At 50.3% G+C, this 19,926-nt stretch overlaps 1 protein-coding gene across 1 annotated transcript; it reads left to right on the plus strand.

Annotated features, from left to right (window-relative positions):
* The first annotated feature begins 359 nt into the window (after positions 1-359).
* On the plus strand, positions 360-17,836 carry Tyro3 (TYRO3 protein tyrosine kinase). Its single transcript, XM_046461731.2, has 19 exons — positions 360-778; positions 2,525-2,708; positions 2,965-3,065; positions 3,860-4,030; positions 5,482-5,568; positions 6,233-6,348; positions 8,654-8,831; positions 9,503-9,648; positions 10,135-10,279; positions 10,649-10,778; positions 10,855-10,955; positions 11,242-11,337; positions 11,655-11,735; positions 12,217-12,309; positions 12,733-12,854; positions 13,281-13,390; positions 13,583-13,742; positions 13,958-14,094; positions 16,313-17,836. Exons 1-19 carry the CDS (start codon positions 643-645, stop codon positions 16,704-16,706), a joined length of 2,688 nt encoding a protein of 895 aa, XP_046317687.1. The 5' UTR covers positions 360-642; the 3' UTR covers positions 16,707-17,836.
* The last annotated feature ends 2,090 nt before the right edge of the window (positions 17,837-19,926 follow it).

Genomic DNA, 19,926 nt, shown 5'->3' on the forward strand with positions numbered 1-19,926 from the left:
TTTATGCCCTGAGAGGGCAAGTGCTAGTCTCTGGGTCAGAGTTTGGGCTTAAGTTAGGGTGTGGTAGGGGCTTCGGAGGAAATTTTCAGAGTAGGGTTTGTAGTGTTGAGCGGAAGAGTCCACGAGAGTGTTTAGGCAAAGGAGGGGCGTGGCCCGCGTGCCTATCCAGGGACCAAGTCAGAACCTGAGGATCGATATTGGGGTAGCTGGGGCGGGGGGCGCAGGCCGGCCTGGGAGGTCTGGAGGTGGGGGCGGGCCAGAGGTCCGGTGACAGTGCCGGAGTTAGCAATCCGCCCCAGCCACCGGAGCTCCGCGGGGGGGCGGTACGAGCTCGGGCTGCTGGCGGGTCGGGAGGAGGCGGTGGCTAGGAGAAGAACATGAATCAGCGGCAGCGGCGACGGCGACGGCGGCTGTGGAAAGAGCGCGGTGGCCCAGGAATGGCCCCGGGGACCCCGCGTTGCTGACGGCTGCGGCGACTCCCGGTCGACGCGGGTCTCAGAGGCACTGGCCCAGCGCCGCCCCCCGGGCGGGCCCCAGCTCCTCCCGCGGCCCTCCTCCTCCTCCTCCTCCTCCTCTTCCTTCTTCCCTTCCCTCCTCTCCACGCTCCCGGGCCCGGCCCGGCATGGTGCGGCGTCGCCGCCGATGGCGCTGAGGCGGAGCATGGGGCGGCCGGAGCTCCCGCCGCTGCCGCTGCCGCTGCCGCCGCCGCCACCGCCGCTGCTCCTGCTCCTGCTGGTGGGTCTGGCCTCTCTGCTGCTCCCGGAGTCGGCGGCCGCAGGTAGGGTCTGGCTCGGGATGTGGCGGAAAGCGGGAGACCGCGGAGGGGCGCGGCTGGGGGGTCAGAGCCCAGAACCACACTGAGGGAGACCCGGGCCTCGTGAGCAGTAGACTTGGGTTAGGGGGCCGGAGCTGGAGGGCCAAGGTTTGGGGCGCAGCCGTGTGTTTGCTGCTAGATCTCCAGTCGGGGTCCCCGCCCCCAACTTTCTAGTGCCCAGAGCTCTTCTGGCGAGGTGAAGGGAGTGGGGTGTGGGGTGTGTGGTCAGCAGGGGTATTTGGAACTGGATTTTCCCGCCTGCATGTTCCTAGTTGTTTGCTTCCCTTCCCCAGTTTTGGAGACTTAGTTCTGTCCGCCACACACACGAAGGTCCCACTCTGAAACCACAGGGTCTGGGGCTGAGCACCCAAAGGAAGGGGCACCCGCCTACCATTTAGATACAGCCTACCATTTAGATACAGGGGGTGTGAGAGTGCCGGGTCACAAAATACATGTGGTCATATATACTCTAGCTCCTGTGCTCTCAGGGCTTCCTGAAACGCAGAATGTTGGATGGCTTGGGCCGGGGCAAGGGTTCTGGTCTTTGTAGGATTTAGCCTTGTGTTCCCACTTAGCCACTTAGGCATTTGCCAATTGTGGGAGTGCTCCATGCTGCACCTTGCTTCCCAAGTTCTCAGTGCACACCTCTAGACTGCTGGGAGTATGGGGAGTGTGAGGCTATCTCTCCTTGTCCTGTGACTGATGCTGGATGAAGGGAGTATAATAGAGACACAGGCCAGGGCAGCAGCCACTGGGCTGGCACCTTCTCTTGAGACATTTCCTGCCTTATCAGTCTCTCAGGGGAGGGAAGGGATAGGAAAGGAAGGAGAAGAAGGTGACAAGTATTTACAAGCTGAGGCTTAAAGAGTCCAGGAATTCACCTAGAGTCACACACAGCAAAGGGCAGGAAAAAGCAGGACTGGACTTCACCTCTTCACCTGCCTATCTACTTAAAAATATGCCAGAGGCCAGGAGAGGTGTTTGTGTGTTTGTGTTTATGTGCATGCACAGAGGGCAGGTTTCCAGTAGGTGGGTCCTGTTGATGTGACAGTGGCCTAGGGGCCTACTGCTCGGGGCCCCATCCCTTCCTTCTAACTCCTACCTTCCTAGCACCTCCCCTGCTCACATGCAGGTATTAATAGAGCAGGCGCCTGCCAGGAAGGCTGCCATGTGTTTGATCTGACGTGGTTTTGTGGCCATATGTTCTCCACTTCAGGGGAGCACCCCCTCCTTCCCTTCCTCAGCCTTCCTTCATTTGGCAGGGTGGGGTTCAAGGGGTGCTGGCAGTAGTTCAGGGCTGGGTTGACACCTTGGGTGGAGAGCTGGCATCTGGCAGCCTGTTGCACTGGTTGGGTGCAGCAGTCATTCCCAGGGTATTACCTTCCCCAGAAGTTGACAGCTTCCCACTGTTTCAGCCCAGATTGCTTTCTTTTTGGTGTCTGGGCAGCAGGGAGCTATGGGGAAGAGGTCCTTACTTAGAGTTGGGGGAAACTTCACAATAACAGAAAAGGTACCTGGAAAGCTTTCTTACCTCTTCCCCCAAAACAGGTCCAGGTTTCCTGCCCTCCCACATTGTCCTGCTGCCGTTTCCTTGGCATCGGCTGAAAATGAGCCCTCTAATGCAGAAGCTACATTCTGGAAGAGAATGGGAGATATTTCCAGAGACAGGGCAACCTCAAACAGGCTGACATTCTTCTTCCCACCCCTCAGGCCTGAAGCTCGTAGGAGCCCCCGTGAAGCTGACAGTGTCTCAGGGGCAGCCTGTGAAGCTCAACTGCAGCGTGGAGGGGATGGAGGAGCCTGAGATACAGTGGGTGAAGGACGGGGCTGTGGTCCAAAGTTTGGACCAGATGTACATCTCAGTCAGCGAGCAGCACTGGATTGGCTTCCTCAGGTGCAGGGTTGTGGGATGCCATCTTGGGTGTAACTGTGCTCTTAGGGCTCAGGAGTTGGGGGCTGTGCTGAGGTCCAGATGTCTGTGGTTTTTATTTATTCATTTTTTCACACATCACAATATTGGTCTCTGGTTTTTAAATTTGACAACCTGTGGAAACTTCTTCCAGAAGTGGGGCTGGCTAAATCCGTCAAGTCTGCCCACAGAGCTGCCCCTCTTGACCTCAGGAAGCAAACCTGTTGTCATGTTTCCACAGCCTGAAGTCAGTGGAGCGCTCTGATGCAGGCCGGTACTGGTGCCAAGTAGAGGATGGGGAAGAAATTGAGATCTCACAGCCAGTGTGGCTCACGGTAGAAGGTGAGGAGGGCAGAGCCACAGGGATGTGTTGGCTTGTAGCAGGTGTTGTCTACTAGTGACCATACCTTTGCAGAGAAAATGCAGAGGAAGCTGGGCTGCCCCATGGCCCCATTGGGCCCAGTGGTACCAGGCTCTAGTCCACCCTAGACATCAAAAGACCCTACCTGCTAGAGTCTGGGTATCTAAGAATCAAAGGGGCAACTGGGATCCACAGACTATGGAGTGCAGTCTGTTTCATTTATCTGAGCAGCAATTCTCAAGCATCTATCTGAGGCTGGACCCTGCTCTGACAAGTGGCCCTACCAGCAGGGAGAGGGGTGGGGGAGGGGAGGGAGGTTTCACAGCTGCGAGAGCTCAGAGCCTTTCAGCCCTGGAAAACAAAGTGACTAAGAAAGTAACAAAAGGCCCTGAACAGGAGCTGGGGCCTGCCAGCAGAACTCCTTCTATAAAGCTCCCACCCACTCCCTCCCTCTCTGCCCCTCCCCCAGCTCCCTGCCCCCAGCTTCTCCCTTCCTCTGAGAAGAGCTATCAGAGCAGGTCTCCAGGGAGTGTGGGGGCAGGCAGCAGAATCTGCCTCACCCAAGGGGGCTGCAGGGAAGGGATTCCTATGGAAGCTGATATAAAAACGCACTTCTGCCCCCTAAGCTTGATGCCTGTGCTGCGATTGACCCACTCATAAGGGGCGTGTGGGGACCTTTTGCATAGAGGACTTTGGATGGATGTGAACTTGTGATTTGGGCAGTTGGAGGCTATAAGGTGGAAAGGCTCACTTCCCACACCCCTTCTCTCCCTAGGTGTGCCATTTTTCACTGTAGAGCCAAAAGATCTGGCAGTGCCACCCAATGCCCCTTTCCAACTGTCTTGTGAAGCCGTGGGTCCCCCTGAACCTGTTACCATTATCTGGTGGAGAGGAGGCACCAAGATTGGAGGTCCTGCTCCCTCTCCCTCCGTTTTAAATGTAACAGGTGAGCAGCCTCAGGAGGGGCTTCAAGAAGGGAATGAGCTGAGGTTTTTCATGTAGTGAGCCTGGCAGAGTTGGAATCTGTCTGAATCACAGAGTTTGCTATTGTGAGTGTCCAGAGCAAACCCCTGTGCCTGGATGCGTGAGCTGCACTATTGCTAAGCTCATTAGACAGGTGTGCTAGCCTGGCTAGGTGGGCTGATTAGTGGCAATCCTGCTGTGTGTACTCAAGGAAGGTGATGGGGCCTCCTTGCTTGGCTCACAGCAGTTTAGGACATGTACAGCTGGCCCTGGGAGATGAATTGTGTGAGACCAGGGGCACCCATCCCCCCCACCCTCCCAAGGGAAGGAGCCAGAAATCAGCCCACACATTGCTAGGAAGGAGTGTCTGGCAGACACTGAGAAGACAGACTCTCATGCTGCAGAGGAAATGGGGGTAGAGTTAGGGGGGAGACAGAGGCCAGCACAAAGATGCAAGGGCTTCCTCCCCTCATAGCTCTTTCCAGATATTTTCCCGAACAACTATATGTTTCCATACCTCTGCACAATTAGACTCAAAGCAGCCACACCTGCACACCAGCCTGGGCCCCATAGTCTGTCACACACTTGTGAGGCTCACTGATCTGTGAAACTGTAAGTTTTTTTTTTCCTAGTTAAGTCTTGAACAGGTTAAAAAGAGAGTCTGGGCTTGGTTTCATGGGCTAGAAAGTAGGAGGAAAGGGACTCTGATCTGTCTAGTCCCTAGCCATTGGAATCTGGAGAAGAGGTAGGTTACAGGACTTTTTGGAAGGGAGGACAGGGCCTATTCAGAGAGGGGGTTTGGTTCCTTCCCTCCTGATATGTGTGGTTAGGACCCTCAGGCAGCCAACCTGATAATAAGCATTCACTAAACTCCTACTGCACACACCACACTGTGCTGGGCACCACGGGGGACTGAGGAAACACAAAGGAAATAGAAGCTACCTTTCCAGCCCCCAAAGAATTCAGTATAATTGGGGAGACACATGCATAAGGAACTGAGAACTAATGCAAGGCCAGGAATCTGCAAGTATAACAATGACAGGGCACAGAGCAAATAAAAGGGCTCTGCGAAGGACATAAAGGAGTGGCCAGAAAAAGGACAAAGGATGCAGCTCTGTGCTGTCTGTGGGAGATGGGATTGAGGTGGGAGGCTCCCTATAACATTTCTTAAGTGCTTATTGTGTGCCATGCACTTCACTATAAATTACCTGATTCTTATAGTTCTAGCATTTGAGAGATGAGAAAACAGCCCCATCCAAGCTCACTGGACTCAAAGTCCTTGTTCCATTCCACCACACCCAACTGTCCAGCCCCTTCCTTTGATTGGAGGGACTTCTAGGATGTTCAGGCCAGATTCTGAGTATTCCCCTTCCTCAGTCCCACACTGAGCCAGAATTGCTGTTTGGGGGCACTAACTGAGGTTTTCTGGCCCAGGTGTGACCCAGAGAACAGAGTTTTCCTGTGAAGCTCACAACAGAAAAGGCCTGGCCTCTTCACGACCTGCTATTGTTCACCTTCAAGGTAGGAGTACTAGAGGCAGAGGCAGGTAGATGAGGCCAGGGTCATGCCTGTTGGAGATCCTCATATGAGGGGTAATTGGCAAACCTCCCATTCCTAGGGGGAGCACCTGAGACCCTGCTGTGGCTCTGATAAGAATAGAATCCTGACGTCACAGCAGATTTCCCATCCCGAAGGAGACTCTGTGAGGGAGGGAGAGAAGGGAGCCAGCAGGAGGTGGTCAAAGCTCTAGCCCAACCTTGTTTCTGCCACTCCTGTGGAGGGAATGGGGGCAGGGAGGAGCCTAGCAGATGATTGAGACCAAAGGGCTGGTGCAATGGAGGAAGGGAGGAGCAGAGGGAGGTAGGAAGCCAGAGAGTGGAGGAGCTTGTCTGTGGCTGCAGGAGCAGCTGCCTATTTCTTCTTTGTAGTTCCTCAGGCACCAGGTACTGCCTCCACATAAGATCTTATTTGGTCAGGGCCTCTTATTTCAGAGAGAGAAGTAACCTTTATCTATAGCCTACGCAGTTTCCCAATACTGGTTACTTGATTTGTGTCCCAGCGCTAAGTAGCAGACTTTAGGTTGGGGGTGTCCCAGGCCCTAGAGGGAACTCAAGGCTTGACTCCTATGCATCCTCCTTTCTCCTCTCATTCTTACTGGGCACTGACTCTTAGTCCCCATCCACAGCAAGGCCGGCAGCCCCCTTTAACATCACAGTGACAAAGCTCTCCAGCAGCAATGCTAGCGTGGCCTGGATGCCAGGTGCTGATGGCCGAGCTGTGCTCCAATCCTGTACAGTCCAGGTAAGCTGAAATGGGCCCAACAGACTTTCCTGAACTGGCCAGGCTCATTCTGGCTGCATGGCACTTCATGACAATGATATCACATTTACTAGAGTTCATAGGGTTGGTCTGCAGCACTATTCAGGTGCTGTTCCTTAGTATGAATAGCCCAAGCCTCTCTTTCAGCCTTGACAACTAAAAGACTGCAGATTGGCTCAAGCCTGTGCTGGAAAGCAGATTTTCAGAGCAGATTTGGGGTATCTGGAAGAATTGTGTGTGTGTGTGTTTTGCTAGGGATTGAACCCAGGCCTTGTCCTTGCTAGACAAGTATTCAACTGCTTAACTGGAAGAACTTTTCTTCTGGTGTGAAAGCCTTTGATTTATCTGATAGTCTGCACTTTCATGCCCCTATACCCATGCCAAAGAGAACAAAAGGACCAGAAGGGGTCTTAAACCCTGGAGGGTAGAAAAGGTGGGTAAGGTTTTATCACAACCAAGAGTCAATGCCAGCTTACTTATTTGATTTGTTTATTTTAAAGGAATTTACTGAGAACCTTTTGAAACTGTTCTAAGCAGTTCCCTGGGCAGCAGGGGTCCCTGCTCTGTGTTCCATCTGTGGAGGACCCCACTCTGGCTCTCCTTTGGCCCTTACTCTGGGGAAAAGAGTCTGCAGAGCCAAGGAGATAAACAAATCTATCCAGATTGTCTTTTCTTTCACACCGTACTGTACATATTCAGCATCTAATGCCCTGACTGCCATGGGTCTGACTCCAGGGCCTGTGTGGGCCTCTTCCAGGTCCATCCTCCCAAAGGTGGAACATTCTATGATATGTACACCTCTAAACCCTAGGGGCAACTATTTGTATGGAGATGGGAATAGAGCCTGGGTGTGCAGACAACATTGTCCACACTTGTACATCTGAGTCTCATCATGATGTAGACCCTTGCCTGGGGGCCAGCTCTTTCAGTGCCCCCACACCATGATTTGGGACTGCAAGGATTTGGAAAATTATAAATGTAAACTTGACCTTCTAGGTGGTTTGGAAATCTTAATTCTTAAGGTATCATGATAGAAATTATTTCTGAGCACAGTGGCACACACCTGTAATCCCAGCGATTTAGGAGGCTGAGACAGTATTACAAGTTTGAGGCCAGCCTCAGCAACTTAAACCCTAAGCAACTTAGTGAGACTGGGTTGAAATAAAAACTTAAAAAGGGCTGGAGATGTGGCTCTGTAGTAAAGCACCCCTGGGTTCAATCCTTAGTACCAAAAAAAAAAAAAAAAAAGAAGAAGAAGAAATAAAAGAAAAGAAATTATTTAATAGTTTGTTAGTTAGGGCTGGGGGTGTGGCTTGGTGTTAGGGTATTTGCATAATGTGCAAGCCCTGGGTTCAATTCTAGCACTGCAACAAATAAAAGTGTGTTTTCTGATTTATAGATTTTTTTTCCTTTGATATTGGGGATTTATTTCAGGATGTTTAACCACTGAACCACATCTCTACCGTCCCCCCACCCCCTTTTTTTTTTAAGATAGGGTCTCACTAAATTGCTTAGGATCTTGCTAGCTTGCTGAGGCTGACCTTGAAATTATGATCCTTCTACCTCAGCTTCCCAACCACTGGGATTATAGACGTGTACCACGTCCAGCTTGATTGATAATATTTAAATATCTAGTTATACAGTACATGGATCTATTTATTCTCTGGCCCTGAGCCCCCAAAATGTAAAGTGAAGGACTGGTTCAAGGTACCCCTAGGTCTCAGTTTCTCTCCCCTTGAGAATCTCTGAGACTTTGGGATGGCATGTGACAATAAGTGGCAAGTGCTCTGGAACACATAAGGATCAAGTAAAGAAGGACAAGATTTTTTTTGGAGTAACTAAGACAGGTTTTCACCAAGAAAGTGACATTTGCACTCTTAAACAATAAGTAGGGCTTTGCTAGGAAGAGCATGTCACTTCAAGCAAAAGGCAGAGTCTCTGCAGCACCATGGAGCTCCAGAGCCTTCTGCAATACAGGTTAGACACAGGTGGGAGCGGACAGGTTATTTGAGCTTGCTGGTAGACTTAGAGGAAGCATTCATTCCAGTTCCCCTACCTTACCTAGCCCTTCCATCTTCCATCTTATCTTTTTTTTAATATTTATTTTTTAGTTGTAGTTGGACACAATACCTTTATTTCCTTTATTTCAACCTAGAGCGAACCTAGAGTCTCGCACATGCAAGGCGAGCACTCTACTGCTGAGCCACAACCCCAGCCCCATTCTATCTTATCTTATTGACCTTATGAACTTTCTTCCCACACTAACCAGTTTTCTGCTTTTCTGTAGGTCACACAGGCCCCAGGGGACTGGGAGGTCCTAGCTGTAGTGGTCCCTGTACCACCCTTTACCTGCCTCCTCCGGGATCTGGAGCCTGCCACCAACTACAGCCTCAGGGTGCGCTGTACCAACGCCTTGGGGCCCTCTCCCTACGCTGACTGGGTGCCCTTTCAGACAAAGGGTCTAGGTAAGGGACTTACAGAGCAAGGTTGGCTCAAGTTCTGAATAGAATTGATTGAGAGGGGCTACCTGAAATGTAGGTTCAGGCCTCATTCAGCTGACATTTCCTGAGAGCTGCTGCTGCTGCACACCACTGTATACAGCTTTGCATCTAGTTCTTTGTGGGTGGAACAGAAAAGCAAACTGGAAAAGGTCAGATAATGGAGTGATGAAGAGTGCTCATGGTGGCCAAGGAAAACCCCCTAAAGAGATCTAAGTGAGGTCTGAAGGATAAGGAAGAAGCCATGTAAATATCTAGGGGGACATCACTGCACAGAGAGGGCAGGAACTGGCTTGAAGACAGACGGGCAGGAACTGGCTTGAAGTTCTCTGGCAGTTGCAAGGAAGCTGAGCTGGCTGAGAGAGAGGACAGTGTTGGTGGGGGTCTGGTTGGGGGGGGTGGGGGAGGCAGTAACCATGGTGATGAAGAGGTACTGCTGGGCTGAGAGGCTGCCTGTCCTGCCAGTGACTTTTGCTTCTTCCCCAGCAGTGGGTGAGATCTGTCAGCCAGGAGGCGAGCCCTTCCCCAAATTACTGCTCTTAGCTGTTCAGTTCTTGGCGGCTGGTTCCAAAGGTCTACATGAGATAATGATAGTGAGAAGGTTAGGGATTTTATTGATGTTCTCTCTTTGGGTACAGCCCCATCTAGTGCTCCCCAGAACCTCCACGCCATCCGCACAGATTCAGGCCTCATCCTGGAGTGGGAAGAAGTGATCCCTGAGGGCCCTTTGGAAGGTCCCCTGGGCCCCTATAAACTGTTTTGGATTCAAGACAATGGAACCCAGGTAAGAGACAGACCTTTCACTTTTGCAGCTCTCTCCAGTTCCTGAGGCCTTTAAGAGCTTCAGAATGGCTGTCTCCAGCAGGCCTGGGCCTCCCACCACCTCAGGGAATGCCTTTCTCCTCCCCACACCCCACACTCTTCTCTTTGCTGTATTGTGTCTCCTTTTGGGATTGCATCCTCTGGCCACTTTGTATGTAAAGCAGGAAGCACATTCCTGCATCAACTAGGGGATGGTACAGATAAGGCTTTATACTCAGCCCACTTGCCTCCCATCCCCCACCTGTCCTGAGCCTAGTTTTTGTTCTGGAGAGAACTCTGCTCTGCAGCCTGGAGCAGGAAAGTGAGACTCCCAGAAGGGTGTGTTCTCCCAGCCCCTACTCTTACAGTACCCTAGACTCCCTGTTCCTAGTTCGACCTTTTTCTGTCCTACCGCCCCAGCTGGAGGCCTTCTTAGTTTCAGTGTGGGCGGGGCTTTTCCTGGCTACAGGATGAGCTCACTGTGGAGGGGACCAGGGCCAATCTGACAGGCTGGGATCCCCAGAAGGACCTGATCGTGCGTGTGTGCGTCTCCAATGCAGTTGGCTGTGGGCCCTGGAGTCAGCCATTGGTGGTCTCTTCTCACGACCATGCAGGTGAGGGAGGAGAAGCAGGAGATTAGAGATTTCTATCTAGACTGGTGGGAGGAGGCTGGTGGCTCCTGTTCTCCCAGTAAGTCCCTAAACTCAGTCAATTAGTTTAGACGAGGGTTAGTATTTATATTTCATTTTCCTCCCCTTGCCCCAGAACTGGCATAGAAATCGTTGGTCATGCTATAGGTGACAAAAGCCAGGGCCTGTCAAAGTCCAGGTAGGAATTCTTGGATCTTCACCGGCAGCCTCTTTCACCTGGGCCCTACTGACTTAAGGGAGCCTCTTGACTGGGCCAGGTAACTGTCCTGGGGAAGTTCTAAAGGAACTCATTGATATCACTCTAGCTTATGCCACTACCCCTCCCTCCAACAGGCCAGCAGGGCCCCCCTCACAGCCGCACATCCTGGGTGCCTGTGGTTCTGGGTGTGCTGACAGCCCTGGTGACAGCCGCTGCTCTGGCCCTCATCCTCCTTCGAAAGAGGCGGAAGGAGACACGGTTCGGGTAAGGGAGTGTGAATGTGCAGGAGAGGCAGGTGGTCAGCATTGGAGCTGACCCCAAGTCCTGGGTTTTCCTTTAGGCAAGCCTTTGACAGTGTCATGACCCGAGGGGAGCCAGCTGTTCATTTTCGGGCAGCCCGGTCCTTCAATCGAGAAAGGCCTGAGCGCATTGAGGCTACACGTGAGTGGTGGAGGATCATAGGAGGGAAAAATGGGCTGTCTTGTACCCCAATCTGCATTCTTTTACCAACTCATTAGTTTGCCCAATAGATCTGAATGTATTGTCCCAAGTGTAGAACGTTAAAAAGATATACAGACTTAACCTCCTGGGGCTCTTCACCCCCACTGTGGGAGAGCTAAGTTCCTTCTGCTGAGGAGGGGAGGCCAGAGGACTGGGGTGAAGAAGCAGGCTGAGTTTGGACTGGGAATCAGAACTTTACCCCTTTTTCACCCCACCCCCCCCACAGTTGACAGCCTGGGCATCAGTGATGAACTGAAGGACAAACTGGAAGATGTGCTCATCCCAGAGCAGCAATTCACCCTAGGCCGGATGTTGGGCAAAGGTCTGTGGTCTGTGCAGGGTTGGTAGGAGTTTGCCTTCTCGGATGAGTTTGGTTGCTCCTTTAACTTAGAGGGTATGGATTTGGGTCAGCTCCTATAATCAAAATATTCTCATTGACTCCTGAGTTAGGGCTGTTAGAGGGAATGGTTGCTGAGGATAGGGAGGGCTAAGGAGCCACTCCCAGCATGCTCTGCTTTGGCGAGAGGCAAGGGAGCCTCCTCCAATTGTTCCAGAATCTGATGATTTTGTGTCCCTATGGAGGATCACCTGGGGAGCAGGGCACCAGGGAGACTTCCTCTCATTTGACTTGGTTCCTAGGAGAGTTTGGTTCAGTGCGAGAGGCCCAGCTGAAGCAGGAAGATGGCTCCTTTGTAAAAGTGGCTGTAAAGATGCTAAAAGGTGAGTGGAGAATCATAGTTTAGAGAGAGGTCCTCACGAGGGAAGGTAAAAGGGGTGACAGGTCCTGGAACAGGTTCTGCTTTGGCCTGAGATTTTCCAAGATGAGCTAGTCAGCACTAAATGGATGCTGTCTATACCATGTGAATAATTCACAAGCATAAACCCACACAAAGATTCATGGCCCAGCATTGGTCTCTGCTATCAGGAGTGACTGTCCTCTGAGTTCACTCTTGGGTGGTTACAACTGTGGTTGGTTGAACTATTGGGCTATTCAAACCAAAGGGAAGACATTCCCAAGTGGAAAAATTGTTGGATAGCTCCACTCCACAGGGATTCTTCTGCTCATGGCCAGGCTGTTTCCGGGGGGCCCCCTGTGAAACTCAGGACATCTGAAGGATAAGATCTAGGAGGCTTAGCCTTCGGTTGGAGCTGGGGGCACCTTTATTTCATCCCATCCCCATTCCCCATTAATTTCTCCCAGCTGACATCATTGCCTCAAGTGACATTGAAGAGTTCCTCAGGGAAGCAGCTTGCATGAAGGAGTTTGACCATCCTCATGTGGCCAAGCTTGTTGGTAAGCCGATTTTGGGAGGAGAAGATACAGAATAGGACTAAAAATATGCTCCTTGTATAGGAAAGGGCACTCTATAAGAGAGAAGTTTGGCTTTACCTGGTAAGCCAGAGACAAAATACAAAGAGGGTCCTGGTTAAAATTTGACCTTGCTCTAGGTAAGGAACATAGTTTACAGACCCTGTACCAGAGGTCTGGATATGAAGACCGTTCCTATGGGTGGAGAAGGAGAGGACAGGGAAGATTTTCCAGGTATCAGGAAAGAATAGCCAGAGCCATTCCTAAGCAGTCCCCATGCCAGAGTGGAACCCTGCGGAAAGAGGTAGCAGAGCCAGGTTTAGAGGTGAGACCTAATAAGTGGGTACTAATGTAGACACCTGAGCTGCCTTTGACCTGTGCCCAGCTCTTGACTCTCCCTTGTTCTAGGGGTGAGCCTCCGGAGCAGGGCTAAAGGCCGTCTCCCCATTCCCATGGTCATCCTGCCCTTCATGAAACATGGGGACCTGCACGCCTTCCTGCTTGCCTCCCGGATTGGAGAGAACCCTTTTGTGAGTGCCTGGGGTGGGAGTGGCTGGGAGGAAACTGATAGGAAAACAAAGCCAAGAATAGGACAAAGACCCTGGGAGAAGGGGCTTGGTAGGCAGTGCTGTTGGAGCTGTTAGGGAGAAGGGGTCAGAGTTTGACTCCATTTAAGGTAGCTTCCTTTGCCCTTACAAAGCCCTGCTGAGAAGTTTAGGCTGGGCAAGGGCCTTTCTGGGAGAAGAGACTTGTGGAGCCCCAGGCTGCAGTGTTCTTGGCTTTCAGGCTTTCTCAAAATTGTCAAAATTTTCTTGCCTTGGGCAGATCCTCCATCCCCTTTCCTTCCTTTCAGTGATTCTGAGGACAATCTTTAGGCTTTCTGACCAGGGAATCCCATTCATCCTGCCCCACCTGGGTAGGCAGGTCCAGCCTGAGCTTGCCCTTCTGCCTACCAGAACCTGCCCCTCCAGACCCTGATCCGGTTCATGGTGGACATTGCCTGTGGCATGGAGTACTTGAGCTCCCGGAACTTCATCCACCGAGACCTGGCTGCTCGAAATTGCATGTAGGAATTCTGGAGGGCTGGGGGGGGGGGCGGTGGGAGATAGCAGCTAGTGCCAGGAGGAGCCAGCTGACTGCTCCTGCCTGGGACAGTACCTGCTATGCATGGGGGATAGCCTGGAAGCAAAGAAATCCTGGTTTAGTAAGGCTGTGAGTACTGAGGAAGACTGACCCTATCCTCCAACATTCCTCACAGGTTGGCAGAGGACATGACAGTGTGTGTGGCTGACTTTGGACTTTCTCGAAAAATCTATAGTGGGGACTACTATCGTCAGGGCTGTGCCTCCAAATTGCCTGTCAAGTGGCTGGCCCTGGAGAGCTTGGCTGACAACCTGTATACTGTACACAGTGATGTGGTGAGCAGGATGGTACAATGAGGCTTGGTGGTAATATGTGTGGTGTGAACTAGCATGTGGGTAGACTATACAACCATCAAAGGTCTGGCCAGGTCTGCTTTCTGGGCTTTGGCTGACTAGTTATGAGGCTCCTGACCCCCAAGATGTGCTTGCCTCAGAGCTATTGCTCTGCCTGATTCCGGAAGCCCAGTGACACTTCCTCCCTAAACTCCCAGTGGGCCTTTGGAGTGACCATGTGGGAGATCATGACTCGTGGGCAGACACCATATGCTGGCATCGAAAACGCTGAGATTTACAACTACCTCATCGGCGGGAACCGCCTGAAACAGCCTCCCGAGTGTATGGAGGACGTGTGAGTACCCTGGGAAGGGGAATACAGAAAGGACAGAGGCACAGAGTTGAGTAGCAGAGCAGTTTCCCCTGTCACCTTTTCCCCACACCTGCTCCCTTCCTCCTTCTTGGGACCCCAGCAAGTCTAAGCCCTCCTGGGCTGAGCTCTCCCCAATGAAGCTACACAGAACAAGGGAAAAACTGGGCTATTTGCTCCCTCACTCTTTGCATGGCAAAGAGTTTTTATCTTGGTCTTCATCTCCCCTTAAGGAAGTGGAGGGACCTGAGATCCTGGGAACAAGGAACATGTCTCCTTTCCTTGCTTCAAGCCAGGTCCTTGAGAGCAGGGTGGAATGGTGGTACTGCCTACTGTAGTGTTATTCAACCTTGTTGACAAGATGACATGTTACTAACATTAGCCGATCACTTTAGGTATTCTTTCAGATAATCTTCCTCTAGCCCTATGAGGAAGAAACTGTTGTTATCCCCATTTTGTAGATGAGGAAATAGGATTAAAAAGGTTAAGTAACATGGCCAAGGTCGCACAGCTATTAAATGAATGAGTTGGTTTTTTTGTGTGTATGTGGTTTTTTTTTGTTTTTGATTTTTTTTTTTTTTTTTTGTAGTTGTAGATGGACAGAATGCCTTTATTTTATTTATTTTTATGTGGCGCTTAGGATCAAACCCAGTGTCTCACACATGCTAGGCAAAGCGCTTCACCACTGAGCTACAGCCCCACCCCTGAATGAGTTGGTTTTGAACCTAGATCCCTGTGGTTTTAGAATATGTGCCCTCAACCATGATATCAACTGTAATTGGTTTGTTCTAGTCTTACTCCCCAATCCCATCCAAGCCAGAATGTCCCTGGGGCCCCAAAGGACCTTTTGCTAGTACCACAGGAAGGAGTCCCCAGTGATCCAGGGAAAATGTGATCCTTTTGTTGCTGTGGGATTGGACTTCCAGAGGGATAGACAGAAAGGCTAAGCCTAAATAGTGGACAATGAATTTGAAGTGCTCAAAGCCTGAGCTGTAGTGCCATGCCTGCACCTGAGGGCAGGAACATGGTAGAGCTCGGGGCACGGTGGACACTGGAAGTTCAGGTCTCCCTGAAGCTGCAGCCTGGCTCCTCCCAGGCTGGAACTGGTATTGTCAATGGTGGGTGGGCAGATACTGGCCTTCCACCAGGCAGCCTGGTGGCCAAATGCCAGTTGGCTCCTAGCACAGCCTTGAGAATGTGTCCTGGTTTGGTCATGTATCCCCTAGCCCTGGACCATTCCCACGGCCTGCCTGGAGATCTGGCATGATTCTTCTCATTGTTGGGATCCCCTCTCAGGAGGGCTGGTATAGGGAGTGCTTGGAGCTTTTGTCCTGAACATAGGCAAGAGAGTCAGACATTTGCTCTGGTTGTGGTCTCAGCCCCTTCCCATTAGGTTTTATGAAGGTTTTTGCTGCTATTGTTATTTTCCCTTGCCTCAGTCATTGCTTAGGCTTCAGGGAATCTGTAAGACTTCTGAAATAAATAGTATGCAAAAAGTATTCCTGCCAAGGCACAGGGGCTAAGAAGCTTTTCTCAGATTCTCAAAGGTATCCACATACAATAAAGATTTCAGAATACCTGAGTGATTGTTGCCTAATGAGGACTTGAGTGTTCAAATGCACCCCATAAAAATAACACTGATGCTGGGCATGGTGGCATGTCCCTGTAAGGCCAGCTACTCTTAAGACCTGCCTGAACAACTTTGTGAGACCCTGCCTCAAAATAAAATAAAACAAAAAGGGCTGAGGATGTAGCTCAATGGCAGAGCATTTGCTTAGCATGCAGGAGGCCCTAGGTTCTACCCCAGCACCACAAAAAAAAAAAAAAAAAAAAAACCCTCTCTCTGAAAGACAAAAACATTATTCTTAGTACTGCCTCCCAAGGCAGCTTAGGAGGAACTTTTGGAGCCGCCCATATGCTTCATTTCTGTGTGACCTTGTTAAGGTTCTCAATCTCTGTGCTTTAGTATCCACATTTGCAGGGTAGGGATTGCTTTATTTCATAGCTGTTGTGAGAATTGAATAACTTAGTAAGTGTAAAATACTTGAAGAGTGCCTGATACATAGTAAGCCCTATATACTATTATGTTAAAAAAATTATATATATATATATAATTTTTTTTAATCCCAGTGCCATATGATTAAGGGACCTCTGCTTTTGAAGGAAGGGCCACTATCTCCCTTCACCTTTCTCTCCACCCCAGGTATGATCTCATGTACCAGTGCTGGAGTGCTGACCCAAAGCAGCGCCCAAGCTTCACATGTCTGCGAATGGAACTGGAAAACATCCTAGGCCACCTGTCTGTCCTGTCCGCCAGCCAGGACCCCTTGTACATCAACATTGAGAGAGCTGAGCAGCCTACTGAGGAAGGCAGCCTGGAGCTGCCCTGTAGGGATCAGCCCAGCAGCAGAGCTGGGGATATCAGTGGCATGGGGGCAGTGGGTGCCACCTCCAGTGACTATCGGTACATCCTCAGCCCTGGAGGACTGGCCGAGCTGCCTGTACAGGCAGACCAGCAGCCAGAGAGCCCCCTCAATGAGGCCCAGAGGCTGCTGCTGCTGCAGCAGCAAGGGCTACTGCCCCACAGTAGCTGTTAGCCCACAGGCAGAGGGCATCCGGGGCCATCTGGCTGGCTCTGCTAGCCACTGTGCTGGCTGACTAAGCCCTATCCGACCCCAGCCCCAGGCAGCAAGGTGTGGAGGCTCCTGTGGTAGCCCTCCCAAGCCGTGCTGGCACCTGGACTGACCAAATTGCCCAATCCCAGTTCTTCCTGCAACCACTCCATGGCCGGCCTGGCATTAGTTCAGGCATTGGCTTGGAGGAGGTGGGCCAGACCTGGTTGCCTGAACCCAGGCAGCTGGCAGGAGGGGTGGTGGTGGTTATGTTTCCATGGTTACCATGGGTGTGGATGGCAGTGTGGGGAGGATAGATCGAGCCCTGTGGGCACCTACCCTCCCAGCTGATCTGCCCCTGCTGCTTTAGTGCATGCATTGAGCTGCCTCCAGCCTGGGGGCTCAGCAGTGCCCACCATGCTTGGGGTTTAAATGCCAGGTTTTGCCTTTCCAAGTCAGAGAGATGCCCTTGTGCCATTATTCCTTTTTAGGTGAGAGTTGGTAAGGGGTTGATACAGTTGGGTCCCAAGCCCAGTGGCAAAAGATGGTGGGACATTCTCAAGTCTGAATCCTTGTCACCTTACTGATTCTCTACTCTGCCTGCTGGGAGAGGTATGGGGAGGGTGCTTCTCTGAATTGAACCTACCCCTCCATGGCATGCTGGAGTACCACAGGCCACCAGGGGCCCATCTTCTGAAGGCAGTGTGCTGATCTGGCTAGAGGCACAGAGGGCTGGCCCAAGAATCCGGGGACAGGGAGGTGGGAAGAGTTCAGGAGCCCTTCTCCAAGCTCTCCTGCAGTCTGAGCATGCTACCAAGTCCCCAGATATCCCAACACTAACAAAGGCAGCTGTGTCTGAGCCCAGCCCTTTTCCACAGCAACCCCTTAGTCCCACCCTCCTACCCTCACTGGACATCCTCTTCTGTTCCAAGTCCCCAGAGAGAAAATAGGCCTTATGGCTGGTATGGATGAGGGGGAATTTCTGGAGCCTGGACCCCAGCCCTGACTGGGGGAGTCTCCTGGAATGCATGGGGCCAGCCCTTGCTGTTAGGGACATTTCCAAACTGTTAGTTGCTGTTTAAAAGCAGAAATAAAATTAAAGACTAAAGAAGTAAGGCCTGTCTCTTAAATGTTTACTTTTTTCCACACCACAAAAATAAGGCATCTCTGCATTGAGAAAAGTTTGAAAAGATACATGCCAGAATGTTAACAGCTGTTATCTTTGTATGTAATTAAGGGGACTTTTTTCTTTCATGTTTTTCAAGTTCTCTGCATTAAGCACAAAATACTTTTGTAATTAGATAAGACCCCAATGAATCTTACCCGTATTAAGGATGATAACATTGTAGACAATTAGGAAAATGCAGAAAATCCTTAAAAAAATGCCAATTACCTATAATTACACCACCCAGTGATAACCATCACTAATCTTTTGAAAATGCAAATTATTTTGACAAAGTTCATTATTTTGGAATAAAGAGGCTGTCCTAGCGCTCCTGCCTCTACAGACTTTCTTCTGTCCTTGGGTATAGAAACTTTCACCTTTCACTCTGCCTGGAGCCAAGGGAAACTTCTCTGGAAGTTTCTTAAGGAGGAAGAGTAAGCCTCTTCAGAATTAGAAATAAGGGTAGGGGAGGCTGGGGCTGTAGCTTAGTGGCAGAATGCTTTTAAAAAAATTTAAAAGAAATAGGGGGGGGGGGTTGGGGTTGTGGCTCAGAGGTAGAGGGCTTGCCTACCATGTGTGAGACACTGGATTTGATCCTCAGCACCACATAAAAATAAAGATATTTTGTCTAGAACTAAAAAATAAATATTAAAAAAAAAAGAAATATGGACAACCAAATGCGGAATGTTTTCTCTGATATAAGGAGGCTGATTCATAGTGGAGTAGGGAGGGGGAGAATGGGAGGAATAGTGGAACTCTAGATACGGCAGAGGGGTTGGAGGGGAAGGGAGGGGGGGAGGGGGTTAAAAATGATGGTGGAATGTGGTGGACATTGTTATACAAAGTACCTGTATGAAGACTCGAATTGGTGTGAATATACTTTGTATACAACCAGAGATATGAAAAAGTGTGCTCTATATGTGTAATAGGAATTGTAATGCATTCTGCTGTCATAAATTTAAAAATTAATTTAAAAAGAAAGAAAGAAGGGCAGTGGGGTTTTGCTTCCAAATACTTCCACCCAAAAATGTTAGTTTTAGAGCATGCTCATGGCAGGAGGCCTGGAAATCATCCCTCTGGCGAGGGGCACATGGATAGTACTGCTGGCTGAGGGCAATGGAATGGGGTGGGTCTTTCTGAAAGCAAATATCCTGAAAAACCTGTTGCTGGTTCTCCTAACTCTAGTTCTCACGTAGATCATGAGACCTGAATTAACTTCCAGGCAAACAGCTTTCAGAATTTTTCATGCAGTGATTAGCTTCAACTACCAGGTGGTGATTATTTGAGATAGCTTAAGGAATTATTGAGACCTTAAAGCCATTGCCTGCAATTGATAGGATATCTATCATATGTAAGGTATGGTGCCTAAGGCTTCACATTTATTGTCTCATTTAATACAGCTTTCTTAGAAATGGAAATATAATTATCATCCTCCAAGAGACAGGACAGAGACATAGAATATACAACTTGTCCAAGGTTACACAACTAATGAGTGGTAAATCTAGGTGTGAAATCCACAAAACCAGAGATGAGACCCTATGTAATGCCTCCTTCTTACCACTCAAAAAAGCACCTATAATCTTTATGATGATCAGTCATCTTTTGGGTGAACGTAGGTCAATAATATGCACCCTTTTAAATACACAGGAGGCCAGAGAGATGGTGCATACCCATAACCCCAAATTTGAGGTCAGTCTAGGCAACTAAACCAGATCCTATTTCAAAAAAGGGCTGGGAGCTGGGCACAGTGGCACATGACTGTAATCCCAGCAACTCTGGAGGCTGACGCAAGAGAGATCGCAAGTTCAAAGCCAGCCTCAGTAATGGCCAGGTGCTAAGCATCTTGGTGAGACCCTGTCTTTAAATAAAATACAAAATAGGGCTAGAGATGTGGCTCAGTGGGCAAGTGCCCCTAGGTTCAATCCCTGGTGGCAAAGAAAAAAAAAAGGTACTGGGGATATGGCTCAGTGGTAGAGCACCTCTGGGTTCAACCCCTAGTACAAAATAAATAAATAAATGAAGAAGAAGAAGAAGGAGGAG

Source organism: Marmota monax, unplaced genomic scaffold, assembly GCF_021218885.2.
Source record: "Marmota monax isolate L192 unplaced genomic scaffold, Marmota_monax_Labrador192_F-V1.1 WCK01_AAM20220418_F8-fsc00001, whole genome shotgun sequence".
NCBI classification, from domain to species: Eukaryota; Metazoa; Chordata; class Mammalia; order Rodentia; family Sciuridae; genus Marmota; species Marmota monax.